General features: G+C 37.7%; 1 protein-coding gene across 2 annotated transcripts in view; it reads right to left on the bottom strand.

Moving 5' to 3' along the window:
* The window catches only part of LOC126329509 (phospholipid scramblase 1), a 142,437-nt gene that overhangs the window by 46,299 nt on the left and 71,564 nt on the right, over window positions 1–24,574 (bottom strand). For both annotated transcript variants that reach the window (XM_049996164.1, XM_049996163.1), the window contains exon 5: window positions 12,180–12,397. In XM_049996164.1, coding sequence (XP_049852121.1) covers window positions 12,180–12,397 — 218 coding nt within the window. The remainder of the gene's footprint in view (window positions 1–12,179; window positions 12,398–24,574) is intronic.

Here is a 24,574-nt window from a genome sequence, read left to right as displayed (position 1 = left end):
TATGTCATCTAGTGGAAATAATATGAAATAAGGCAGAGTGACATCACATGCTAAGAACTGTACTGAAGGATGTTGCCACCTAGTGAGAAAAATATGTAATATAAGGCATTCTTTTCTGTGTAGTATATACAATTAATTATTTGTCAAAATGTTGGTTTTGTTACATGTAAAACAAAGAACTAAATAATATTGTAAAAAGAATTACATATTTAAAGAGAGAGAAACGATTAGGATTATTTGGATGTGACAAAGTAAGATGGTGGGACAAAGGACACTATGTAAGCCCACCTTTTTCATTAGTCTTTGTGTCTCGCTTATGAAGTTGTTCTTTAGGAGTGATAGAAAGATGTCTGTTCTTAAGATTCATAGTGCAAAGCCACTTCTGTAAAAATGAGTGAGCAGACAGTATAGTGCCTCGACAAACTGTATTAATAATGCTACTTGTGAAAAGGTAGTATGTTCAATAGCTGTACAATGACAAAGTGGATTAACTGTGGCTCTATATTTGCATATAATGAGGAGCCAGTATCACAACATTAATATGGACATTGAAAGGCTTCCAATGGATGCTGACTAGCATCTCATATTATGTATTCAGCAGCTTGTAAGTGGTGCAAGCTACCTTCAAGAGCCATAAGTTAAAGTGGTACTGCTGTTAGAAATTTATGTGGCATTTTCAATGGAAGCAAACTTAAAGCTCAGCACAGCAACTGAACATCGAAATGTTTTTATTCCGAATGTTATCAGAAACTGTGAACAAGCCGGACAGCAGCCATTACTGAAAGTTAAAGTGTGCTTTTATTCATACAGTGTGAGTGATTTCAAACTTGTGTTGCCCTTAACTAATATTTCCCAAGTTCAACAACAGTTACTAGAACAAAGTAATAGCATGGAAAAGCAATTTATAACATCAAAAGATGATCAGCACTCATAATTCTAAAGATATACCTTTCTCCACCTAAAATATCATCTAGCTGTGAACTATGCCAAGAAGTAGTCATCAAAAGATAATATGCCAAATTCTATATTACAAAGAGTAGGCATTGTCGTAACTGAAATCAGGGAAATGGTACATCTTTTTGCATGTGACAGAATTCTAATATTTTTAAAGTATCAAGGAATGTCATAAAAATTACATTCACTATATTCACTATTATCATATCATTACAATAAAGTGAACTTTCACTTACTTTTGCAGACAGTAACAACTTATAAATAAATAAGTTAAAAGTTTCTGATTAAAACACCAACCACCACAGTGTGCACTGAGCCTTCAGCCCAAAGCAGGTTAACTGTACAATTATCTTCTGGGTAGTAATTCCTTATACTTACTGAAGTGTTTTTCATATTATGATGGTTCATGTACTTAAGTGTAGATAGATTCAAATGATTTTATTATATTGTTTTATGGGTTACGCTAAGGTTTCTTGTACAGTCATCTCAAAATGATGAAACAGTGAATGGTTCAGATAATGTTTCCATCTCTATGCAATCAAAATTCAAATTACTTATATTTATTTGTGCACTAGCTTATATGCACAATCACATAATAAACTGTACTTTGATGAAAGTATTAATGAGCAGATACAGCACGTGGCTGTTAACTTTCCAATGTCCGATGGTGCACTGTGAAACGCAGGTAATTCCTAATTAGGAAAGGACTAATTGAAAGAAAAGGAATGGTAGCATCACAAACAGAATAGCACTTCGACATACAATGCAAAAATATTACAATTTAGTAATACTGTAGTGGTGTAGCAGTTACAGCTGTGTTGTTAAATCTGAGTGAGTCATGCAGTGGCAGCCAAGTAAATCAAGTACAGTGTTGCCAAAAAAATTAACAGCAGGGATCTGTTAGATAATACTTATTTCATTATGCTACTACTGTAATAGAAGTGAGATTGTCGTAACAGCATGCTTTTACAGTTATGGGCTGAGGGAAGGGTCTTTCAATGGCAGTTTCAGAAGAAGGAAACAGGAAGAGAGGTAAAATGGATATTTCACACAGGCTTCTATTTTGGCTGCCCAGTAGTAGCTATAAGGTTAATTATGATATAATATTGTCTCTAAATGGTGATGCTACTTGAAATATCCATCATAAACATACCACTGTTAGAGGCCAAAGGCATGCAGAAAGGGCAGGAGGGGGAGGGATAGAGAGAGAGAGAGAGAGAGAGAGAGAGAGAGAGAGAGAGAGAGAGAGAGAGAGAGATATGGGGGTATAAAGCTTTGAATTTGTATTCTGACACTTGGCTGTTGAGTTAATATACCACCACCATAATCGACCTTTTAACATCTACTGTCCGACAAAGGCTTCAAAGAGCTTTAGTTACTGTGGTACTTTCTCTAACCTCATCTACCCACATTCCATTAGGTTTATACTTTGGTCTTTTCCTAGGTCCATCTACTATCCACTGCCTGACTAAGTGTTCTCCACATCACTATTTCATTTTCATTTACACCACAATTGTGTTTTCCAGTCTAGTTAGTTTCAAAATACATTTCTATGTTTAATTGTCTTGTTTAATAATTCCAAACATGCATCTCTTCACTGCTCAGTGAGGAATCACAAGGGTGCTGCCATAAGTCAAAACTTGTAAGACAATATTGTAAACTTTCTGTTTCTGGCACACTGGATGACATTTAGTTTATAAAAACCAATCCATGCTAGTTTTAATTTATCTTTTTTTTTATATCACACACTTGTACTCCTTCTTTGTTATCTCAGTCAAAGGATCTGAGCTTCCTCAAAAACAGATGAGATTAGAAATGGAATCTCCTTTTCTGACATGTCTTACAAATCTGAATTTTCCACTATCCTGTTGACAGTCACTGTTATATCTTGCTGTGTGTCTTGTTTGTATTTTATCTTGTGAAATGCAAGACTTAAGCATTGTTAAAGTTACAGAGATTTGTTACAATATGCAGGCATTCTGTAATTAATTCTACAAGTTTGTTACTGTATTAGTTTTCCTCCAGATTTAATAATTTCTGCTGACATACTGGCACCTCTTGGCCCTTCTGTTTTTTCATACTTCAAATAGTCTTTTACACGCCATCAACTACTAATTTCCAGAATGCCATTATTTTCATAATTAAATGTCTTTGTTTCCCATTTGTCAGTTCAGTTATATAGACATCTAAAGAATTTTTCATATGGTTGTTAATTAGTTTGACAGCTGCCATCATAACTGGTGAGATGTGATGTTGACCCAACTGAATTTTCTATTTTATTCCTTCATCCTCTTATGGATTTCGATCACTTCCATTTCAAATTTTAAACAGATCTTCTCACATTCTTGTGAAGGCATTTCCAAATAATTCTGTTTTATATAGCATATTCTATTATGATATTATTGTCCTTGTGAAACTCTCATTTTTCTTTAATAATTACCTTGTTTCAATTGACATTTTTTTAGACTTGCCTTCTTCATACCTACAACTCATTTAGCTATTTGCTTAAATACCTCCATCAAATAATTGTTGGCTTTTATTGTGTCCATATTTTCTAAGATGCTGAATTACTTGCTTAATTTGATCCAGTACAACACTTTCTTAAATAAATTCTAATAATATACTTTTTTGACCACCTACTCCCAGTTTCTTTCTAACACATATCTATTTATCCACCTCAATATGTTGGCTTCCATGTGAAGGACCTGGGTTCGATTCCCAGTGCTGCCAGGGACTTTTCCTTGGTGGTAGGACTGGAACAGGGCGAACTGAGCCTCATGGTACTGAGGGAACTACTTGATTGAGAAGTAGTGCCTCCAAGGTCAAGAAAGCCAACAACGACCAGGAGCCCTGTGTTTTGATCCACTGCACTTCCATACTGCATCCAAATGACAGAACTGGCAGAGGATGACATGGCAATTGGTTGGTCCAGATTAGCCAGTCTGGGCCATAACGTGAAGCTTTGCTTTTTGCTTTGGTCTACAGTCTGTCCCAGGAGGAGTAGTCAATATTCAGGGATATAAGATGAACAATCAACTGAAGCTGAAAACTGAATATGGAAATATGCCCTATTCTCAATGGCTTCTGACACATAATGCACACTGTTATGTATTTTCTGTATTCTTTGATATGCAGTCAGGCTTACACATGTGCAACAGGTACTAAACATTGCAACATGCATTTTACAAAATATCAATTGAAAAATACATACTTTTAACACACTCACCTCTAAGGATTATTGTACACGCTACATTAGAGCTGTTGTACAGCTCACAATAAATGGCTGAATAACCCACAATCAACTTCAAAGCACTTGTGCACTCTCTGGAGAATGTGTTGTGCTGCTTGTCTGAGTGCCTCTGTTTGTTCCCTAATGAGGGCAGAAGCCTCCATGATGTGACCAAGCTGTTCATCTTCTGCATTCACCTTTCATTTGTACACCTCAGAATTCATTCAACTCCCTAAACAAAAATCTAATGGCGTAGGGTTTGGCAATCTTTGTAGTCAATTAATTGTACTACCACAACCAATGCAGTGATTTGGGTAAGCGTGGTTGAGATGTTCTCTCATAAGTTGGGTACAATGTTGAGGGCCACCATCATGTTGAAAGTACATTGCAGTCCACATGGCTAAAGGAATTTTCTCAAGGTGTTCAACAAATGAATTTTCCAAAAAATCCAAGTAATTCTGTCCCATCATTCACTCTTCTAAAATGTTACTGATCATGCTGCATCAATCATTGTTCAAAAAACAAACTTGGAAATTAGTTTCCATTGCAGTGTGTAGGTTTTCCTGTGCCCACTGACGATTATGAAGTGTGTTGTTGATTCCATTCCATGTAAATGTGGCTGCATTAGTGAGTAGTATTAATGAAAGAAAAGGATGATTGTCATCTAACCAATGACAAAATTCAAGTCATGTGGCAGTGTCACCAACACGAAGATTGTGGATACACTGTATCAGAAATGGATACAAGTTTTCTGCATGTACTGTTTACCATTCGTGTGTTTATGGACATTCATACAAGCAGAAAATTGTCATGTACCAGTAGTAGGACTATGCTGCACCATTTTAACAATGTGTTGCTGTTCCTGCAAAGGTTGTTGAACTACATGTCGAGAAGAAAAATGGGAACATGGAAGAATATCTGTTTCACACAATGTGCTGAAAACTCTATGATCAGATGTTAAACTTGATGGAAAACGCCAATGGTATTCTTTGACAGCTGCAGGAGCACTACCACTGCAGGTGCCACAAAAATACACCATATCTGCATATTCTTCATTAGTTTAGATACATGGCATTTTACCCAGCATATGTACAAACACGGTTAACTGATGCTTCTTTCTCATACTCTCTCAGTCTCTCTCACTACTTCACTCAGAACACATCAACGATAATTGTGCATTCAATGGGCTAACATATACATCTACATCCGCATTCTACAAAACCACTGTGAATTGCATACGTCACAGGGTTTCTTCTCATTCCATTAGCATATGAAGTGTGGGAACAGTGTTTAACCCTTCTTGTAGTATTGGGGTCAATCTGATACATAAGCACACTGGAAATATATATATTCAAAATACACAATTTTCTTCCTTTAAGTCAATTGTATCCAATGATGTTTTTGTTAATTTTTATATTTACAATACATTAAGTTTTATTCCTGGTTTCTGCAGCGAGTACCATTTGGGTCAATATGACCCCATAAGCACACTGAAAATCATATCTCCCTTGTTTTTAAAAGCTTCCCCTCCTCCAAATATAAGATATCCCCCCCCCCTCTCTCTCTCTCTCTCTCTCTCTCTCTCTCTCTCTCTCTCTCTCTCTCTCTCTCTCTCTCTCTCTCTGCACTGAGTACCACAGGTGTCGATATACCACCAATCTAAATTTCCTTTTATTTCTTGAATGTAAGAGCTATGAAACTATCATTATTAATGTTACACTGAGCAACTGTAATTTATGTTTTTATGTTAGTTCATTAAAATACTGCCAGTACATCGAATGTAAATTCCATGGGGTCTATACGACCCCAGTGGTACTTAGTGAGAGAAAAAAGCCCTGGTAGTAGAAGGGTTAAATACCCCCATGAAACTGCAATCAATCTAATCTTGTCCTCATGGTCCCTATGTGAGTGATACGTAGGGAGTTGTAGTATATTCACAAAGTCATCATCAGTTCCTAAAACTTTGTGAGTAGGTTTTCTGAAGATAGTTAATGGGTATCTTCAAGAGTCTGCCAGTTCAGATTCTTCAGTATCTCTGTGACACTCTTCCACAGGTCAAACAAACCTGTAACCATTCGTGCTGTCCTTCTTATCCCCTGCTAGTTGCAGCCTTGGTCTAAGGGTAGCATCTTTGATTAGTTATCAAAACATCCTTGGTCCTAGGTTCGAACCACACCACCACTTACATTTTGAATAAAAATCATCAGCAATGGCAGCCAAAGACTTTGAGCATAAGAAGTTGCCCTGATTCAGCCAACGGCCCTGTCAAAGAGGGGAGAGAAGTATACAGAGGTTCGGGGCACTCTCTTGCCTTTAAGGTGGGTAATGCCCCTAAAGGTGGAAGAATTAGCAATGATCATTGGCATGAGAATGCAGAGGGCAATGGAAACCACTGCATTACAGACACATAATGTGTACCCATATCTGAAAAAGTGTCATGATGCTCTCTCCATTGGAAAAGTATTCTAGACCAGTCTCACATTCAGTACTGCTGGAGGGGACTCCCAAGAGGAAGGTGACCATGTGAAAAAAGATGAATAACCAACAAAAGAATAACATTCTATGAGTCTGTGCATGGAATATCAGAATTCTGAACATGATGGGGAAGCTAGAAAATCTTGAAAAGGCTCAATCTGGATATACTGGGGTTAGTGAAATGAAATGGAGTCAAGTCAAGGATATCTGGTCAGATGAGTATAGAGCAGTATCAACAGTAGTAGGATTCGTTATGAATAGGAATGTATGGCGGAGAGAGAGTGGGGCAGTTCAGTGATAGGGTTGTCCCTGTCAGAATCAACAGCAAACTAACAATGACAGTTACGTACACATGCTGGTGTCGCAAGCTGAAGATGGAGAGAGAGAGAGAGAGAGAGAGAGAGAGAGAGAGAGAGAGAGAGAGAGAGAGATAGTATAGGAGGGCACTGAACAGATAACTCAGTATGCGAAGGGAGATGAAAATGTAATAGGCATGGGAGACTGGAACACAGTTGTAAGGAAGGAACAGAAGAACGGGTTTCGCGAGAATACGGGCCTGGTACTAGGAATGAGAGAGGAAATGGATTAATTGAATTTTGCAGTAAATTTCAGTGAATACTTTGTTCAAGAATCACAAGAGGGGCAGGTAAACTTGGTAAAAGCTGGGAGACATGGGAAGATTTCAGTTAGATATCATGGTCAGGCAGAGATTCCAAAATCAGATATTAGATTGTAATGTGTACACAGGAGCAGATATAGACTTAGTTCAAAATTTAGTAATGATGAAGAGTAGGCTAAAGTTTGAGAGATTAGTCAGAAATAATCAATGCGCAAAGAAACAGGATACAGAAATACTAAGGAAAGACGAGATATGCTTGAAGTTCTCTAAGGCTATAGTTACTGTGAAAAGGAATAGCTCAGTAGGCAGTTCGGTTGAAAAGGAAAGGACATCCCTAAACAGGCAACCACAGAAGCTGGAAGGAAAAACATAGGTACAAAGAAGATAACTGTGAAGAAACCTTGGTAACAGAAGAAATACTTCAGTTGCTCGATGAAAGAAGGACGTACAAATATGTTCAAGGAAATTCAAGCATACAGGAATACAAGTCACTTAGGAATTATATAAATAGGAAGTGGATGAAGGCTAAGGTGATATGGCTGCATATCAAATGTGAAGAAATTGAAAAAGAAATGATTGTCAGAAGGACTGACTCAGCATACAGAAAAGTCAAAACAACCTTTGGTGAATTAAAAAAAAAAGGTTCAAATGGCTATGGGAAGAAAAAAAAAGGTTCAAATGGCTATGAGCACTATGCGACTTAACTGCTGTGGTCATCAGTCCCCTAGAACTTAGAACTACTAAAACCTAAATAACCTAAGGACATCACACACATCCACGCCCGAGGCAGGATTCAAAACTGCGACCGTAGCGGTCGCGCGGTTCCAGATTGTAACGCCTAGAGCTGCTTGGCCACTCCGGCCGGTGGTGAAATTAAAAGCACGGGTGGCAACATTAAGAGGGCAATGGGAATTCCACTGTTAAATGCAGAAGAGAGGGTAGATAGGTGGAGAGAGTACATTTAAGGCCTGTATAATGGGGGAAACCTTGTCTGATGACGTGATAGAAGAAGAAACATGAGTCAACAGGGAAGAGATAGGGGATCCGTTATTAGAAATCAAAATTTAAAAGAGCTTTTGAAGACTTAAGATCAAATAAGGCAGATGGAATAGATAACATTCCATCAGAATTTCTATGATCATTGGAGGAAGTGGGAACAAAATGAAATTTCAAAGGTTGCACAAGCCCACAACTATGAGAATTATCACCCAATCAGCTTAACAGCTCATGCATCCAAGTTGCTGACAAGAACAATACACTGTGGAAAGGAGAAGAAAATTGAGGCTGTGTCAGTTGGCAATCACTTTGGCTTTAGCAAAAATAAAGTCACCAGAGAGGCAATTCTGACATTGTGGTTGATAATAGAAGCAAGACTAAAGAATAACCAAGACATGTTCATAGGATTTGTCAACTTGGAAAAAATGTTAAACAATGTCACATGGAAGGTGTTTGAAATTCTGAGAAAAATAAGGATAAGCTGTAGGGAAAGATGGGTAGCATACAATATGTACAAGAGCCAAGAAGGAATAATAAAAGTAGAAGACCAAAAATAAAATGCTTGGATTGAAAAGAGTGTAAGAGAGGGATGTAGTCTACTGTACAATATATACGTAGAAGAAGCAACAGTAGGAATAAAAGAAAGGTTCAGTGAGCGTAATTAAAATGCAGGGTGAAAGGATATCAATGATATGATTTGCTGATGACACTGGTATCCTCAGTGAAAGTGAAAAAGAATTACAGATCTGTCGAAAGTAATGAGTAGCAGCAAAAATGAGAACAGTCATAAACTTAACATCAGGACTAGCGATCATGAAGTAAATGAAGTTAAGGAATTCTGCTACCTAGGCAGCACAATAACCAATGGTGGACGGAGCAAGGAGGACATAAAAAGCAGACTAGCACAGGCAGAAAGGTTCTCCACAGAATCAGCGAGGAAATGAATATATGGAAAACAATGACAAGACGAAGGGACAAGATGGTACAAAATCTGTTAAGACATCATGGAATTACTCCCATGGTACTACTACAGGGAGCTGTAGAGGGTAAAAATTGTACAGGAAGACAGAGATTGGAATACACCCAGCAAATAATTAGTGATATATGTTGCAAGTGCTACTCTGAGATGAAGTTCTATTTCATAGGGGTTCCACACAGTTAAGCAATATTCTAGAATGAATCGCATGAGTGTTTTGTAAGCCATCTCCTTTTCAGACTGACTGCATTACCTCAGTATTCTACCAGTAAATGGATGCCAACCACCTACTTTCCCTGTGACTGCACCTATGTGATCATTCCATTTCATATCCCTACAAAGTGTTATACCTAGGCATTTGTAGGAGCTGGTTTATTCCAATTGTGACTCATTGATAGTACAGTTATAGGGTACAACATTTTTGTTTCTTTGTTTTGTGATGTGTGCAGTTTTTCATTTCTGAATGTTTAAAGAAAGTTGCCAATCTCTGCACCACTTTGAAATCCAACCAAGATCTGATCTGATATTTATGCAGCTTCTTTCACATTATCCTTCATTATAGATAACTGCTTCACCTGCAAAAATCCTGATTTTACTATCAATATTGTCTGCAAGGTCATTAATATACAAAATGAACAGCAGAGCTCCTAACACACTTCCCTGGGGTGCACCTGAAGCAACTTCTACATCTGATGATGACTCTCCATCCAAGATAACATGCTACATCCTTCCTACCAAAAAATTCTCAATCTGGTCACAAATTTTGCTTAACACCCCATGTGGTCGGTGCTTTTGACATAAAGCATTGATGTGGTACTGAGTCAAATGCATTTTGGAAATCAAGAAATGGAGCCTCTTCCTGACTACCTTGATCCAAAGCTTTTGGTAATTCGTGAGAAGAGTGAGATATGGATTTCTCACGATCGATGTTTTCGGAATCCGTGTTGGCTGGCACGGGGGAGGTAATTCTGTTTGAGATATCTCATTATGTTTGAGGTCAGAATATGTTCCAAGACTCTACAACAAATCAGTGTCAAAGATACTGGATTGTAGTGTTGGGGATCACTTGCACAATGTTTCTTGTAAATTTGTGTGAACTGTGCTATCTTTGAAATAATGGGCACAGTTTTTTGTCTGGGGGATTTACAGGAGATTAAGTTGGAAGAGGGGCTAACTCAGCTGCAAATTCAGTACACAACCTGATGGCGATTCCATCGGGCCTTGAAGAACACCACTGAAACAAACACTTACTTCCCCCATCTTTTCAGTGTCACAAAGATTAAATTGGAGCAACACTCCTGAGTTTTCCATTGTAAAGTAATGTTTGGAAATGGAGTTAAGCATTTCAGCTTTTGCTTCACTACTCTCAGTTTCAGTTCCTGCTTTGTCAGTAACTTTGGCGATACTAACAGCCTTCACATAGGACCAGAATTTCTTTGGGTTTCGTGAAAGATCTTTTGACAATATTCTGCTACGGTAGTCGGTGAAAGCTTCTTGACAACAAAACATGTTTAATTCAGTATCTCTCTACCTACACTCCTATGCTTTGTTTTCTGTCTATTATGCAGTGGTCTCTGTTTCTTTACAAGATTCTTTACAGTGATTGTATACCACGGAGGGTCCCTCCCATTATGAACTGTTCTACTGGGTACGTATCTACCCAGCAGGTCTCAGTCCACTTGGGACATGGTTCTTCTGCATGCTCCTGCCCTGTGTTGAAAGTTTCAAATTCTTTATTGAGATATGACACTACTGCTTTTTTATCTGAGTTATTCAACATGTATACCAAAAACACAAACATGCATCCATGTCACTTGCCAAAAAACAAATGTACATTGATATATTCTATTTTGGAAACCATTTGCAATAGGACACATGTTCATATGGAGTTTACTGCTTCAAATGAGCATTCCCATCCTAACCCTGACCATTCCTTCTGCAACACACTGTACAGCTATTTGTAGAGTGCATCTCAATAGTCTATGGTCATATGAAATTCTAGAAGGGTTCTTAAATGTTATGTCTTTTAGAATTTCTTTATGAAAGTTTTTTACAGATTAAAAAGACAATGTGTCAGACTAGGAATCAAACCTGGAACTTGAATATTTGTGGTTAATGCTCATGCCCACTGACCAATCCCTACACAACTCATGACCTGCTCCCATAGCTATATTCTTGTTCATCTCACAAAGTATGCAGAAAAACTTCTGTGAAATATGGAATGTAAGAGAGAGGTACTGGTATAAGGAGAGCTGTGATGCAGGTTGTAAGCTCTGTTGGTAACAGTGTCGTCAGAGAAATGCCAGGTTCCAGGCTCGAGGCCTGGTTTGGTGCACAGTTTTAATCTGTCAAGCAGTTCTGGAAGATTCATTTTGGAATTTTTTTATTGTCTGTCAAAACACAATCGCTTTTATTTTTAGTTCCACTGCATTCTTGCCTGGTGCATCTTCTATTCTTTTCTGTCATTATACAAAAAACAATGAATTTGTTTAAAATTTTCTGAGCATGCCGGCAAAGAGTAAACAATGAAGCACACAGTGAATGATAGAAACAGAAATTGGTAACATTGTGGAGTGTTAGTTATTGTACAAAAATATTTATGTTGATACACATTTATCATTATGGCCGTGTAACGAGCAACCTATCTGTGGAGGCATTCATACAAACACATTGTACTTTGAACCACAATAGGAAGGGTACTGAATGCTACCAGTTTCATTTTCTTTTTTGGGAACTAAAACTCCTTGATGTGTACAAGTGCAACAACAGGTCATATATTAAATAATCTTGCCTTACTTGTTTCGTGGAAAAACTAGATGGTTCATATAGGATTTGAAACATTTTTTGATTAACAAGTGTTCTTCATGCCACTTCATTCTGCATTAAAGTTCTAAATACCTTATGAATGAAGTAACCAAAGGATTACTTACTTGAAGACAGCATGGAAACCAACATGTATCACATGCCAAAGGACGATTCAAATGAATCACTTCATTTCTAAAATTATCCAGTATCTTCATATCAAATGGCCTCAGAGGACCACAACAATTGCGAGTCAGGCAATCGGAATCCTCCACAGCATAATATACTTTCTGGCCAACACTGTTCTTTATAGTGAACTTGTTTTTTGTCTCAAATCCAGTCAATGCTGCAATACAACACATATCACATGAGCGAAAGTTACCTATATCAACAAGCTTTTGTTACATACAGAATACAATGTATGTGTAAATGGAAGGGGGATCACAGGTCTCAGCTACAGCAGGACATTAAGCAGAATCAGCGGCGACGAGTGAAAATGTGTACCGGGCTGGGGTACAAACCCTGAATCTCCTGCTTACTAGGCAGGTGCGAGAACTACTGCACCGTCTGGGACACAGCGTTATCGTCACTGCATGGACTATCTCTGTACACCTCACAGATGATCCACACTCCCACTGTGTGCCACCTATCTGCAGTCCCTGTCCATTAAACTCCTGTTTGCTACTCATAGGTTCCCAGAGGAGGTCTGACGTCTTTCATGCATTCTCACTGAACAAAGAGGATCCATAGCCCAGCCAGGCTCATCATGCAAGGTGTTTGTTCCTATGAAAGAACAGATATCATACAGGTCCAGCAGCTGTGAAACACTATATGAAAATAGAAGGGGGACCACTGCTCTGACGCGTACCGAGATCGCCCATACATTTGCGATAACACTGTGTACCAGATGGTGCAGTGGTTACTGCATCATCCTAGCAAGCAGGATAATCCTGGGTTTGAATCCTGGTCCGGTACACATTTTTGCTTGTCGCTGATGATTCCACTTAATGTCCCACTGCAGCTGACAGCAGGGATCCCTCTTCCATTTAACATAGAGCATTTCACAGCTGATGGATCTGCGTGGTGTCTGTTCTTTCAAAGGAACACACACCACACATTCATAAAAAATTGATAAGCCTGGCTGGGCAACAGATCCATTTCCTTCAGCGTGAATGCATGAAACACGTCAGAGATCCTGTGGGAATATCTGGGTAGTGAACAGGAGTTTAATGGTCAGGAACTGCACACAGGTGGCGCACAATGGAAGTGTGGATCGGCTGTAAGATGTACCGAAATAATCCATGCAGTTGCGACAATGCTGTGTCTGGGACGGTGCAGTGGCTACCGCACCTGTCCAGTAAGCAGGAGATCCCAGGTTCGAATCCTAGTTTGGTACACACTTTTGCTTGTGACCACTGATTCCACTCAATGTCCCACTGCAGCTGGCAGCAGTGAGCCCCCTCCATTTACACATAGTATTTCACAGCTGCTTGATCTGTATGACGTCTGTTCTTTCAAAGGAACAGATCACCACTGATACAGTTTTTCAATGTTTTACCACCTGATAATATATGAGACTATACGTACTCACCATCATCAACTGCAACATTTGACACATTATCTGATATTTTATCTAAGTTTCTTTTCACGTTGTAAGAGTTGACATTGAATTTTATGTTTCATCTTCTGCATTTGGTATGTTCAAGACAATTTATTGGCTAAGTAACTTATGGAATACTTCATGATAGTACATAGTATGAAATTTCAAAGAAATAAAACTGACCTAACTGGCACCACAAATAAACGTTAATGGACACACAGACTCAATCAAACACTATGTGAAAATTCCTTTGGAACTAGTGTGATAACAAGCTAAATGCAGTCAACAAACACACAAACTACTTACGCAGCTCATGTCAGCATAATTTGGACTTTAAGAGTATTGTGCTGACCAATATAATCTTGCTTTAAATACTGCCAATGCCTCTTGTCTTAGTCACATCCGCCATTATACTGTTATCTGATTGAGGACTGACAAAGTGTGCATTCAGAATAGCAGGTGGAATTGGTATATGGTATACTTTATCACCGCAGTTTATTTCTGTTTTAATAATTTCCCATGCAGCTTTGCATTTATTCACTGAGTTCAGTATATATGTACAATATACTTTGCACTTAGCTGCCTTGATTTTAAACAAGTAAATCTTTTTCACTTTCATATACTTTATTGTGCTTAGATCTATCATGATATAGTAGCATTATGATTCTTATTTTACTTAGATGCTAGGTGTGCCAGCTTTTTAGATTTTGTGGTTTGGTGTAAAGATTTTGCTTCAATATTTTCTTTAGAACAACATGCTTCAAAATTTTCAGTTAACAGTTCTAAAAATTTGGTGGTATATTCATTTGCACCAGCAGTAGTTATTATTTTATCCCAATTTATTAAATTCACTTTACTTATCAACTTGTTTATCTTTGATTCATTAATTAGTATTATAATTTTTCTGCAGTCTGTGACAGTTTCAGTTGCTTTACTGTTAAAGAGTTTGTCTGAGCCATAGCTTGATTGTGCCAAATTCTGTTTTGTTTAGATGAAAATTACATATTTTGTTATCTAGACATGCTTCCTGTCTTGTGGGTTTGTCATTTACCCACCTGAAGTTCAGGGATCTTACTGTATTTGGCAAGAGGTCAACATTTCTATTCTTAAAAATAATTTGTATACTGATATCACCAAATATGTATTTGAGTAGCAAGATTACCAGTTTCTCCAGGAACTCCACAAACAGGTCTTCATTGTGTTTTGGGGGGGGGGGGGGATACTGAAGCTATTATAATTTCCTGTTTTGACAACATTATGGCTGCAGCTTCAAATTTTGCTTCTATGTACAGACCACTTCCATCTACAATTTCATAGATTAGGTTCACACTATTTTTAACATATACAGATACACAATCACATTTAGTACCTGTTCTACAGTAGCTAGTTGCCAACTCATATTCAAATGGTACAGTTAATTTTAGTTCCTGATTGCTAAGCCACTGTTCATTTATTGAAATCATAGTGCAGTTTAAGTTTCCCTTGTTCATAAGAGACCGCACATTAATATATAAGAACATTACACTTGTATTTATCTTACTGTGGTGTTCCTGTAACCCTTCAGCAAAAAATCATTGAGATGGGATGGAACAGTTGCTTTTCTTGTCCTCAGTTTATGACCACTTGATGAGTTTTCCAGTGTTGATTGATCCTGAAGATGGCATGTAGGTGAAATTCTTGTCTTGTTAAGGGGATGAGTGGTTTCCACTACTTCTGATGGTGTTGATGTAGCATTTTCCATTACTGATGTTGATTCTTCTCTTGTTGCTTGTTTTTCTGACAATAATGATTCTGGGTATGCTGCTGCCACTTGTGACTGTAGCTCTGCTGCTGTTGACTGGGATGATGATGACATTGCTTTTTCGGTTATTGCTGCTGCTGCTTCTGATAATAGTTTTGTTTTTGTTGATGCTGATTTAGCTGCCACTGGTGTTGGTTCTGCTGAAGTAGCAATAGCTGCTGCAGTTGGTGATTGCTGCTCTGCTATTGTTTGTGGTTGGCACACTGCTGTTTGTTCTGCTATTTTAGACAAATGATTTATTCTTTTGCTAGCTGCGGTCAACATTTCCAGAGTTTTATAGCTGAGAAGTCACTTACCCTTTCCATTTATGTGCATTCAATGCTTTGTGAAACTGTCTCTCTGTACGTTGTCAACAGATAGAAACTGAGTGTTTTTATACATTTGGCAGATCTCCTCAAACTGTTTGTTGGCCTTAATAATTTCTCTATTTACAAATGAGTCTTTTATAAGGTCATATCTATGTGGTATTTCAATGATGATCATATTTTTGTTCCTATTAGAGTCCAGTACTACCTTCAGATTTTGTACAGCACTAGACAAATGACAAATCATTCCTATAAACATCGGTGGCAAGCGCCCCCCCCCCCCCCCCCCCCCCTCGTTTGCATTTTGTTAAGTTCATATAACTACAAGCACATAACATTTTTGATAGACCACACCCATGACTTGTTTGCACACATTTCTTCTGCACTTGTGTCTGTCTCTCTAGGACACTAAAATGTTTTTTTGATGGCACTTGGAACACATTTTCAATGCATTTTCTGTGGGTGAACTTTTTATAGTTACACAATGCCATCTAATGAATAAAATATGCACTTATGGAATATTGGACAAGCTCTATGATTAGAACCCAAAAGATTACTCTTAATGGAGAACGCATGTCTCGTGTAAAAGCAAACCAAGAATACCCTTGAGAGTTTTACAGTGCTATTACTGTTCAAAATATATGGAAACAATCTGGTGGATAACAGAGCTCCTTGAGGCTGTTCATAAATGATGCTGTTCTATACAGAGAAAATGAAACACCAGAAAATTGTAGCTAAATGCAAGAATATCTGCAGTGGACTGATGCTTGATGTAAGCACTGGCAGTTGACTCTCAAAAAGTATAACAAATAAAATGGAAATTGTAGGAGATTGTACATAAATTAACTGAAGTCCCATTATCATTTGACTGCATGACTGGTAATCAATCATTGGTAATGGTCATAGCTACAGGTAACTACAAGTAGGCATCCACCTCGCACTGGCTCTAGATTTGTTGGCAAAGATTGCAGTCAATTTTATTTTCATGTCCATAACACTAATATGGCAAGTGAAATTTCAGGTTCATTTAGGGGCTATATTTTTGTACAACTTGGCATAGTGTGGCACTGAATTTTTGAGCTTTAGTAGCATGCAGACCCTTTTAGAAATAAAAAGGTTGCATAATTACATTGACTTTCATGTAAAAAGCTGTTGATTTAGGGGCTATATTTTTGTACAACTTGGCATAGTGTGGCACTGAATTTTTGAGCTTTAGTAGCATGCAGACCCTTTTAGAAATAAAAAGGTTGCATAATTACATTGACTTTCATGTAAAAAGCTGTTTTCTATCTTGTCCTGAAGTCCAATGTACAAATTTCAACCTTTGCTCAGTCCAATCTGCCACTTTCATGAATGATGATGAAATGATGAGGACAACACAAACACCCAGTCATCTTGAGGCATGTGAATATCCCTGACCCCACTGGGAATTGAACCTGGGACCCCGTGCTTGTGAAGCGAGAACGCGACTGTGAGACCACGAGCTGTGGACTATAAAGGATTTGTCCAATATGAGTTTTTCATCTACATCTACATCTACATGGCTACTCTGCAAATCATACTTAAGTCCCTGGCAGGTGATTCATCGAACCATCTTCACGCTAATTCTCTATTATTCCACTCTTGAACAGCGTGTGGAAGAAAAGAATACCTGTATCTTTCCGTGCCAGCTCCAATTTCCATTATTTATGATGATTGTTTCTCCATATGTAGATTGGCAGCAAGAAAATTTTTCCACATTCAGAGGAGAAAGTCGGCGATTGAAATTTTGTAAGGAGATCCTGCAGCAGCAAGAAATGTATTTGTTTTAATCCTGTATCATTTCCGTGACACTCTCTCCCCTATTTCTCGATAATACAAAATGTGCTGCCCTTCTTCAGACTTTCTCAACGTTCTCTGTTAATCCTATCTGGAAGGATCCCACACCACACAGCAGTACTCCAAAAGAGGATGGACAAGTGTAGTGTGGGCAGTCTCTTCAGTAGATCTGTTGCATCTTCTAAGTGTTCTGTTGATAAAATGCAATCTTTTGTTCACCTTCTCCACTTCATTTTCTACGTGTTCATTCCAATTTAAGTCTTTTGTAATTGTAAATCCTAAGTATTTAGCTGAATTTATTGATATATCATGTAACTGAAGCTTAATGGATTTCTTTTAACACTCATGTGGATGACCTCAAAATTACTTAGTGTCAACAGCCAATTTTTGCACTACACACATATCTTTTCTAAATCATTTTTTCATTGTTTTTGATCTGATGATGACTTTCCTACATGATAAACAACAGCATCATCTGTAAACCACCTCAGATGGCTGTTCAAATCTTTTATTTACTATGCACGATGTGTTCTAGTCTCAACAACAAAGTCGTAGTCATTACAGTAGCACTCTTTAATAGACTATGTACTGAAAACTATTAGCATTGAGTCATCAGATTAAATAAAGGAGATGAAATATTTGCATACATCTCGCCACAAAAATACACTCGCATAACTTTAAACACTAAAGCTGAAGTTCAGTTTGTATTGTCAAACGCTAAATAAATAAATGCAAATCACACACCCATATTTCCATACATGTTAAAATTACACACAAGGCACCGGATGGTGCACATTTCAGGCATGTCAACAGAATAACAATACACAGTATGGTAGGTAATCCTGAAGGAGGTGATAGGAGACAGTGTTGAAACACAAATTCAAAAAATTGTGTAACAAAGGTGTTACATACATGAGAATAAAATTATGGTATTATCTCCCAACACTAATAAAAAACATCACAGCGCTACAGAATTTTAGAATCATCTAGGATCAATCATAGTAGAGGACTATTTTTACAGCATACGGGAATTCTTAGGATATGATCTGGCACAATAAACAGCAGGGTGGCTGAATAACATGAGGCGTATGTGTGAAGTCAATTTATCCATTTATGTTATATATGCAAGTGTGTGTAAAAGGACAAATGAGTATAAATTTTTTTAAGTGTGAGAGCCTGTAACCTACCAGAATGATGTGGTGATGACAGTTTTTTTTTGAAATATCTATAATTTATTTATTTTCTGAACTCTTTAATATGCATCTCCTTTCAGATTGTAGCCACTATGTGAAGCAATGTACAGTACAACTTAAAAGTAACCATCATAGCACTGTCCATCATCTACTGTCATATCATTACTGATTTGACTGATATCATGATGTACTTTGTGTACTGTGTTTAAAGATCACTAAAAATACAATACAGTTTCATCTTGATGTCATTTAATAACTGTAAGAGCATCATGTAACATCCCATGAAATTTCCAAAATTGTAAACCAGAGTAATTTGAGCTCATATGGTGATGACCCTGATAGGGCACTTGCAACATATTACTTGCCCCTTAACAGGCTTTGAGAAGTACCGATGTAGATGCATGGCAGCTGAAGAAGGCCCCCTAACATCATTGTCATTATGCCTATGCCAGAGAGATATCAAAATATACCAAAAGCTATGCCATGAATGGCAGTCCTTACCTGGGTACACTAGAATGGTAATATGCTACACAGACTCATTAGACCCATTTTTATATACCTGGCTTTCAGTTTGCTTGTCTCTCACTGTTTTACAGAACATGGCTATAGAATCAGACTCCTGTGAGATGGTTTTAGTGCAGTGTTTGATGGAATGATGATCAGACTTTAACACTTCATCAACAAATGGAGTATCAGCTCAGATGAGAGGAGGAAGTCAGCCATGTTATTTCAGAATTTGCCTTAAATTATTTTTGGAAATTGCAGGAGAATTAAATCTGGGTAGCCGGACAGGAATTTGAAATTGTGTCATCCTGAATATGGATCTAGTATCACGGTGTTTGCTGTCTTAACAAAACTATCCAGTGAAATGTGCAGTCATGTTTATGAAACCTGTCTGTATTTTCATTTGGCAAACATCTTCATTCTGGGCACTTGCACTGCAACTTTTGTTAAAGACTGGATCCACCTGTATCTTTTCCAGCCACACTGGATATTGTGACCAACAAGTTTGTGGAAGAAGAGAGAGGTTTTTCTGCATACTCAATATATAGGGTGGTTATAATTAAACTTTTGCTACTTGAGCCTTTGCGGGAATGATGTTCAGACTGTCTACTGCAGGACTTGCAGTAGTGTTTGTGTCATGACTTGCAATTAGGCACCAGTACTGGTATGGTTACGCAAGGTTGAAACACATGCATCAGCATGCATTACAGTTGCTGACAGTTAATAGCCTGCTCAAAGTGGACAGGACTTTACACGTACAGCTATTTTATCAAAACAGCACAGCAACAGCACTGCTGCTCTTTGCAAGTATTGACCTATTAAAGGAACACGATGAGGTCCTCTTTCCGTGCTGGTGTTGAAGAACTTTATTTGAAAGATTGAATCGAAAGGCAATTTGGGAATTGCTCCTGGGGAGAGGACAATGCCCAATTGTGCCACAAATTGATGGGGAAGTTACTGTTGTCATAGTTGAGAATGCTGGACACAATGTGCAACTTTCAAGCAGCGCATTACCTGTGTCACTACAGCAGAACATTCCATCATCTACCGTTGCTTCCTTCCTTTACCACTCCGCTGCCCCCTCCCTCGTGCCCAGTGCCTCCAATGATATGTCTGTCCTGCAACCCTCTAGTGCTTGCACCCTCCACAAGGCAGCAACGACTTCACTACCCCACCTGTACCCTGTTATCCCTCCTCTTCTCTGCCGCACTTTGGGTTTCTGCTTCAGTTTGACGTGGCAGAACTGTAATCTGACTGGAGAAGCCACAAATAGTGGCCATGCCTGTGTGAAGTGTGCTTTCTTGTGTGAATGTTTGTGTGTTTTCCTTTCTGAAGAAGGCTTTGGCCAAAAGCGCAGTGTGTCACATCCATTTCATTGCACCTGCCTGCAACTCAAAGTGTCATCTTTACTGTGAGTAGCGATCTATCTTTTTCATAATATTGTTAATTTGTTTTACAATTTCCTGATCTCTAAGTTTTGTATCTTACTTTTTCATGTCCATGCAACAATCAAAAATAGAAACTGTGTTAACATATTCTTTGGTGCAGCAAATTCTTATGACAGGATTTAGTATTTCAAGCTTCTAATTTTCTGTTCTGATGCCGCATTGATGATCCATCACATGGACACAGTTCTTTCTGATACTTGTGCTTTGAAAAATTTAGCCTGAGTAAGCATAAACAGTATATGGCAGCACAGTGATAATTTATTTTTGTAAAAAAGTGTACAGATTTATCTTCTAACCATTCTGTATCTTTTTTTAATATATATGCTCATCTTTCTAGGACTCCATGCCTCAATCTGTAAAAATTGAAGCCTTATAAGATCAATCTGTTGTCCATCTGTCTGTTCGATTGTTAACACTTGAGTAAGCATACCATTTTTCATAGCATGAGCGTGTGCATGGCACACTTTGTACACATGTAAAGAATAGCTGTCTTTATGTTACCAATGTAATCATTTATGAGCAAAATCACAGTAAACATCTTTGTGTAACCAAACAATGATAAAATAAACTTACGATATATGAGATAAATCATTTTTCAATCAAACAATAATAAAATAAAGTTTCCATTAGTTCACTCTGTTTGTACACAATGTAGTTGCATCAGACTCTGACATCCACTTACTTGATTACTAATTATCTTATACATAACTGTCTCACTGTGGGATTGTGCTGCTAGCTTGGAAGCAGGATCATTTTCTTGCCCGGGTCGTAATTTTTTTTCGTCTGTCTCGCTATTTATTGTATATTATTGCTGATCACTTGGACATATCGCAGCACACATTATTACTGTGCTATTTGAATCAATAATGAAGGAGTAGGTACACGCTCACAATTGTACAATAACAACAGAACAGTACGAGTCAATGTTATTTGTGACTGCTGCACTTTGTACAAAGTTGAGCCCACTCGGGGATTAAGAACACTATTTATCAGGAACGAGTAGACATATGAAGTTCAAATTTATGTCACACTTCGAGGACTATGGCCCTTGACATGTAAAAGTTTTAAGTTTCAAGCAGTTCCATCAAAACATATGGCCATTTATGTCACATATTTCGATACTCGAAAACCCACTCATCAAAACCCACAGGGTACACTTTCTGTTCACTTAGAATCATGAAATTTGGCATGAAGCAAGGTTTCACATTACAAGTAAAGGGAGAAATATTTTATAATAATACCACCTGACAAAAATATTTCTTTTTGTCATTTGTTATTAGACTTCAAATGTGAAATTAAAACATTTTCAAAAGTCTAGGAATCCCTGAGATTGATACCTTGCCAGTACCAATTTCAATGACAGGCAAAAAAACTGTCAATATTCTTGATTCCTGGAATGAATAAAGGGTCTATACATATAATTAAGTTTTGCAGAACCCTCGGTGTGAGAGTCCTACTATCACCTGGCCAATTTTTTAACACATATCTCACTTTGTTTCATATCCACAATGGCCCTTCTTCACAATAGGACCAACAGAGCACAATGAATGAATAAATGAATGAATTCATACTTCACAATTTTCTTTTCTCTCAGGCAACGGTGTGTTGACATCATTAAACCAATAATGATATGCATGATCACTACACACAAACTAGTGTTAACATTCATTTCACAAGCCAGAGACAGCCCCATTTTTCTTTAATATGTTATTCTGACCACCGATTTGTCAAATAAAACGCAAAAGGTTTCATCTTTCATTTTGTCATTTTTGCCCTAGATGATTTTGAGGAACTAAATATTTTCAACACAAGCAAAGCAACAAAATCTTATGAATTATAAGATGAAGGTTTGCAAAAGCAATTAATACACTGAAAAGTTGTGGGCAAAGGGAGTACTTAACAGTACTATAGTAATAGGGGGTGATTAATGGTAACAAGTTTACACAGCCACGGCATGACTCTGCTCACTTTAATCTATTTTTATATATTTCATATGGAAGGGTTAGGATGAGTTGTCCGTATTTCTATGTAGCTTTGATAACAGTCTATGTAAATAAGACTATAATATATTTAGAAGTCTACTCACATGTACCTTGCAAATTTGTGCGCATGAATGATCTAGCTCCAACAAATTACACAAGCAGTTTCTGTTTCAAACCTAGAAAAGAACACGTTCATACTATTGTTGTTGTGGTCTTCAGCTGAAAGACTGGTATGATGCAGCTCTACATACTGCTCTATTCTGTGCGAGCCTCAACATCTCCAAATAACTAATACAACCTACTTCCTCTCCATGATTTTTACCCTCTACACGTCACTCCAATACTAAATTGGTGATCCTTTGATGTCCCAGACTGTGTACAATCAATCAATCCCTTCTTTTAGTCAAATTATGCCACAAATTTCTTATATGTCCAATTCCAATCAGTATCTCCTTATTAGTTATGTGGTATACCCATCTAATATTCAACAATATTATGAAAAGGAAAGTTGCTACCCACCATATGGTGGTGGTGGTGTTGTGTGTGTGTGTGTGTGTGTGTGTGTGTGTGTGTGTGTGTGTGTGTGTGTGTGTGTGTGTGTGTGTGTGGTGTTGACTAAGGCCTTAATGGCTGAAAGCTTTAATTGTGAGTCTTTTTGTTGTACCTATCTGCGACTCAGCATTCCGCTATATGGTGAGTGGCAACTTCCCTTTTCATAATACTGTTACATTCCATCCTGGATTTTCGATTGTTTGATTCATCTAATTTTCAACATTTTTCTGTAGCACCACATTTAGAAAGCTTCTATTCTCTTTTTGTTAAAACTGTGTATCATTCGCATTTCATTTACATACATGGCTACACTGCATGCAAATACCTCCAGAAAATACTTCCTGACACTTGAATCTGTATTCAATGTTAACGAATTTCTCTTCTCCAGGAACACTTTCCTTGCTATTGCCAATCTACAATTTTATATCCTACATACTTCAGCCATCATCAGTTATTTTACTGCCCACACAGCAAAACCCATTTGCTGCTTATAGTGTCTCACTTCTTAATGTATCTTCTTCAGCTACTCCTGATTCAATTTGATTACATTCCATTTGTTTGGTTTTCTTTACTATTTGATGAATGTCAAGATTGAATAACATCAGGGATAAGCTCACACTCTGTCTCACACCCTTCTCAACTACTGCTTCCCTTTCATGCCCCTCAGTTTTTGTAACTGCCATCTGGGTTCTATACACATTGTAAATAGTCTTTCACATGCTATAAATGTAGATTTGCCTTTTCCTAACCTATCTTTCGAGAGAAGTCGTAGGGTCAGCATTTGCTTTGCATGTTCCTACATTTCTCCAGAATCAAAACTTATCTTTCTTGAGGTCAGCTTCTACAAGTTTTTCCATTCATCTGTAAAGAATTAGTACTTGTATTTTGCAGTCATGACTTATTAAACTGATAGTTCAATAATATTCATATCTGTGAACACCTGCTTTCTTCGGAATTGGAATTATTACATTCTTCTTGAAGCCTGAGTATATTTCAACTGTCTCACTGCTGACTTGGCCTCTAGCCATTACAACTAAGTGATTTTGCACTTCCTTTCAGTCTCGTTTTTTAGACAGTTTTATTCCCTTTTGCGTGCTTCATTTGGTGCTATTTCATATTTTTGCCTCTCATCACTTAGTCAATACCTCCTATGATATCCAAGGATTTATATCAGGCCTTGTCTTTTCACCTATTTGATCCTCTGCTTCCTTCACTATTTTATCACTCAAAGCTTACCATTAGTCTTCTACTGTATTCCTTTTCCCTGTTCTAGTGAATCATCGCCTAATGCTCTCTCTGAGATTCATTTTTTTCAACTTA

Source organism: Schistocerca gregaria, chromosome 2 (assembly GCF_023897955.1).
Source record: "Schistocerca gregaria isolate iqSchGreg1 chromosome 2, iqSchGreg1.2, whole genome shotgun sequence".
In the NCBI taxonomy this organism is placed as follows: domain Eukaryota; kingdom Metazoa; phylum Arthropoda; class Insecta; order Orthoptera; family Acrididae; genus Schistocerca; species Schistocerca gregaria.
The sequence above is the reverse complement of the archived record's forward strand: the minus strand, read 5'-3'. Positions and strand labels throughout refer to the sequence as shown.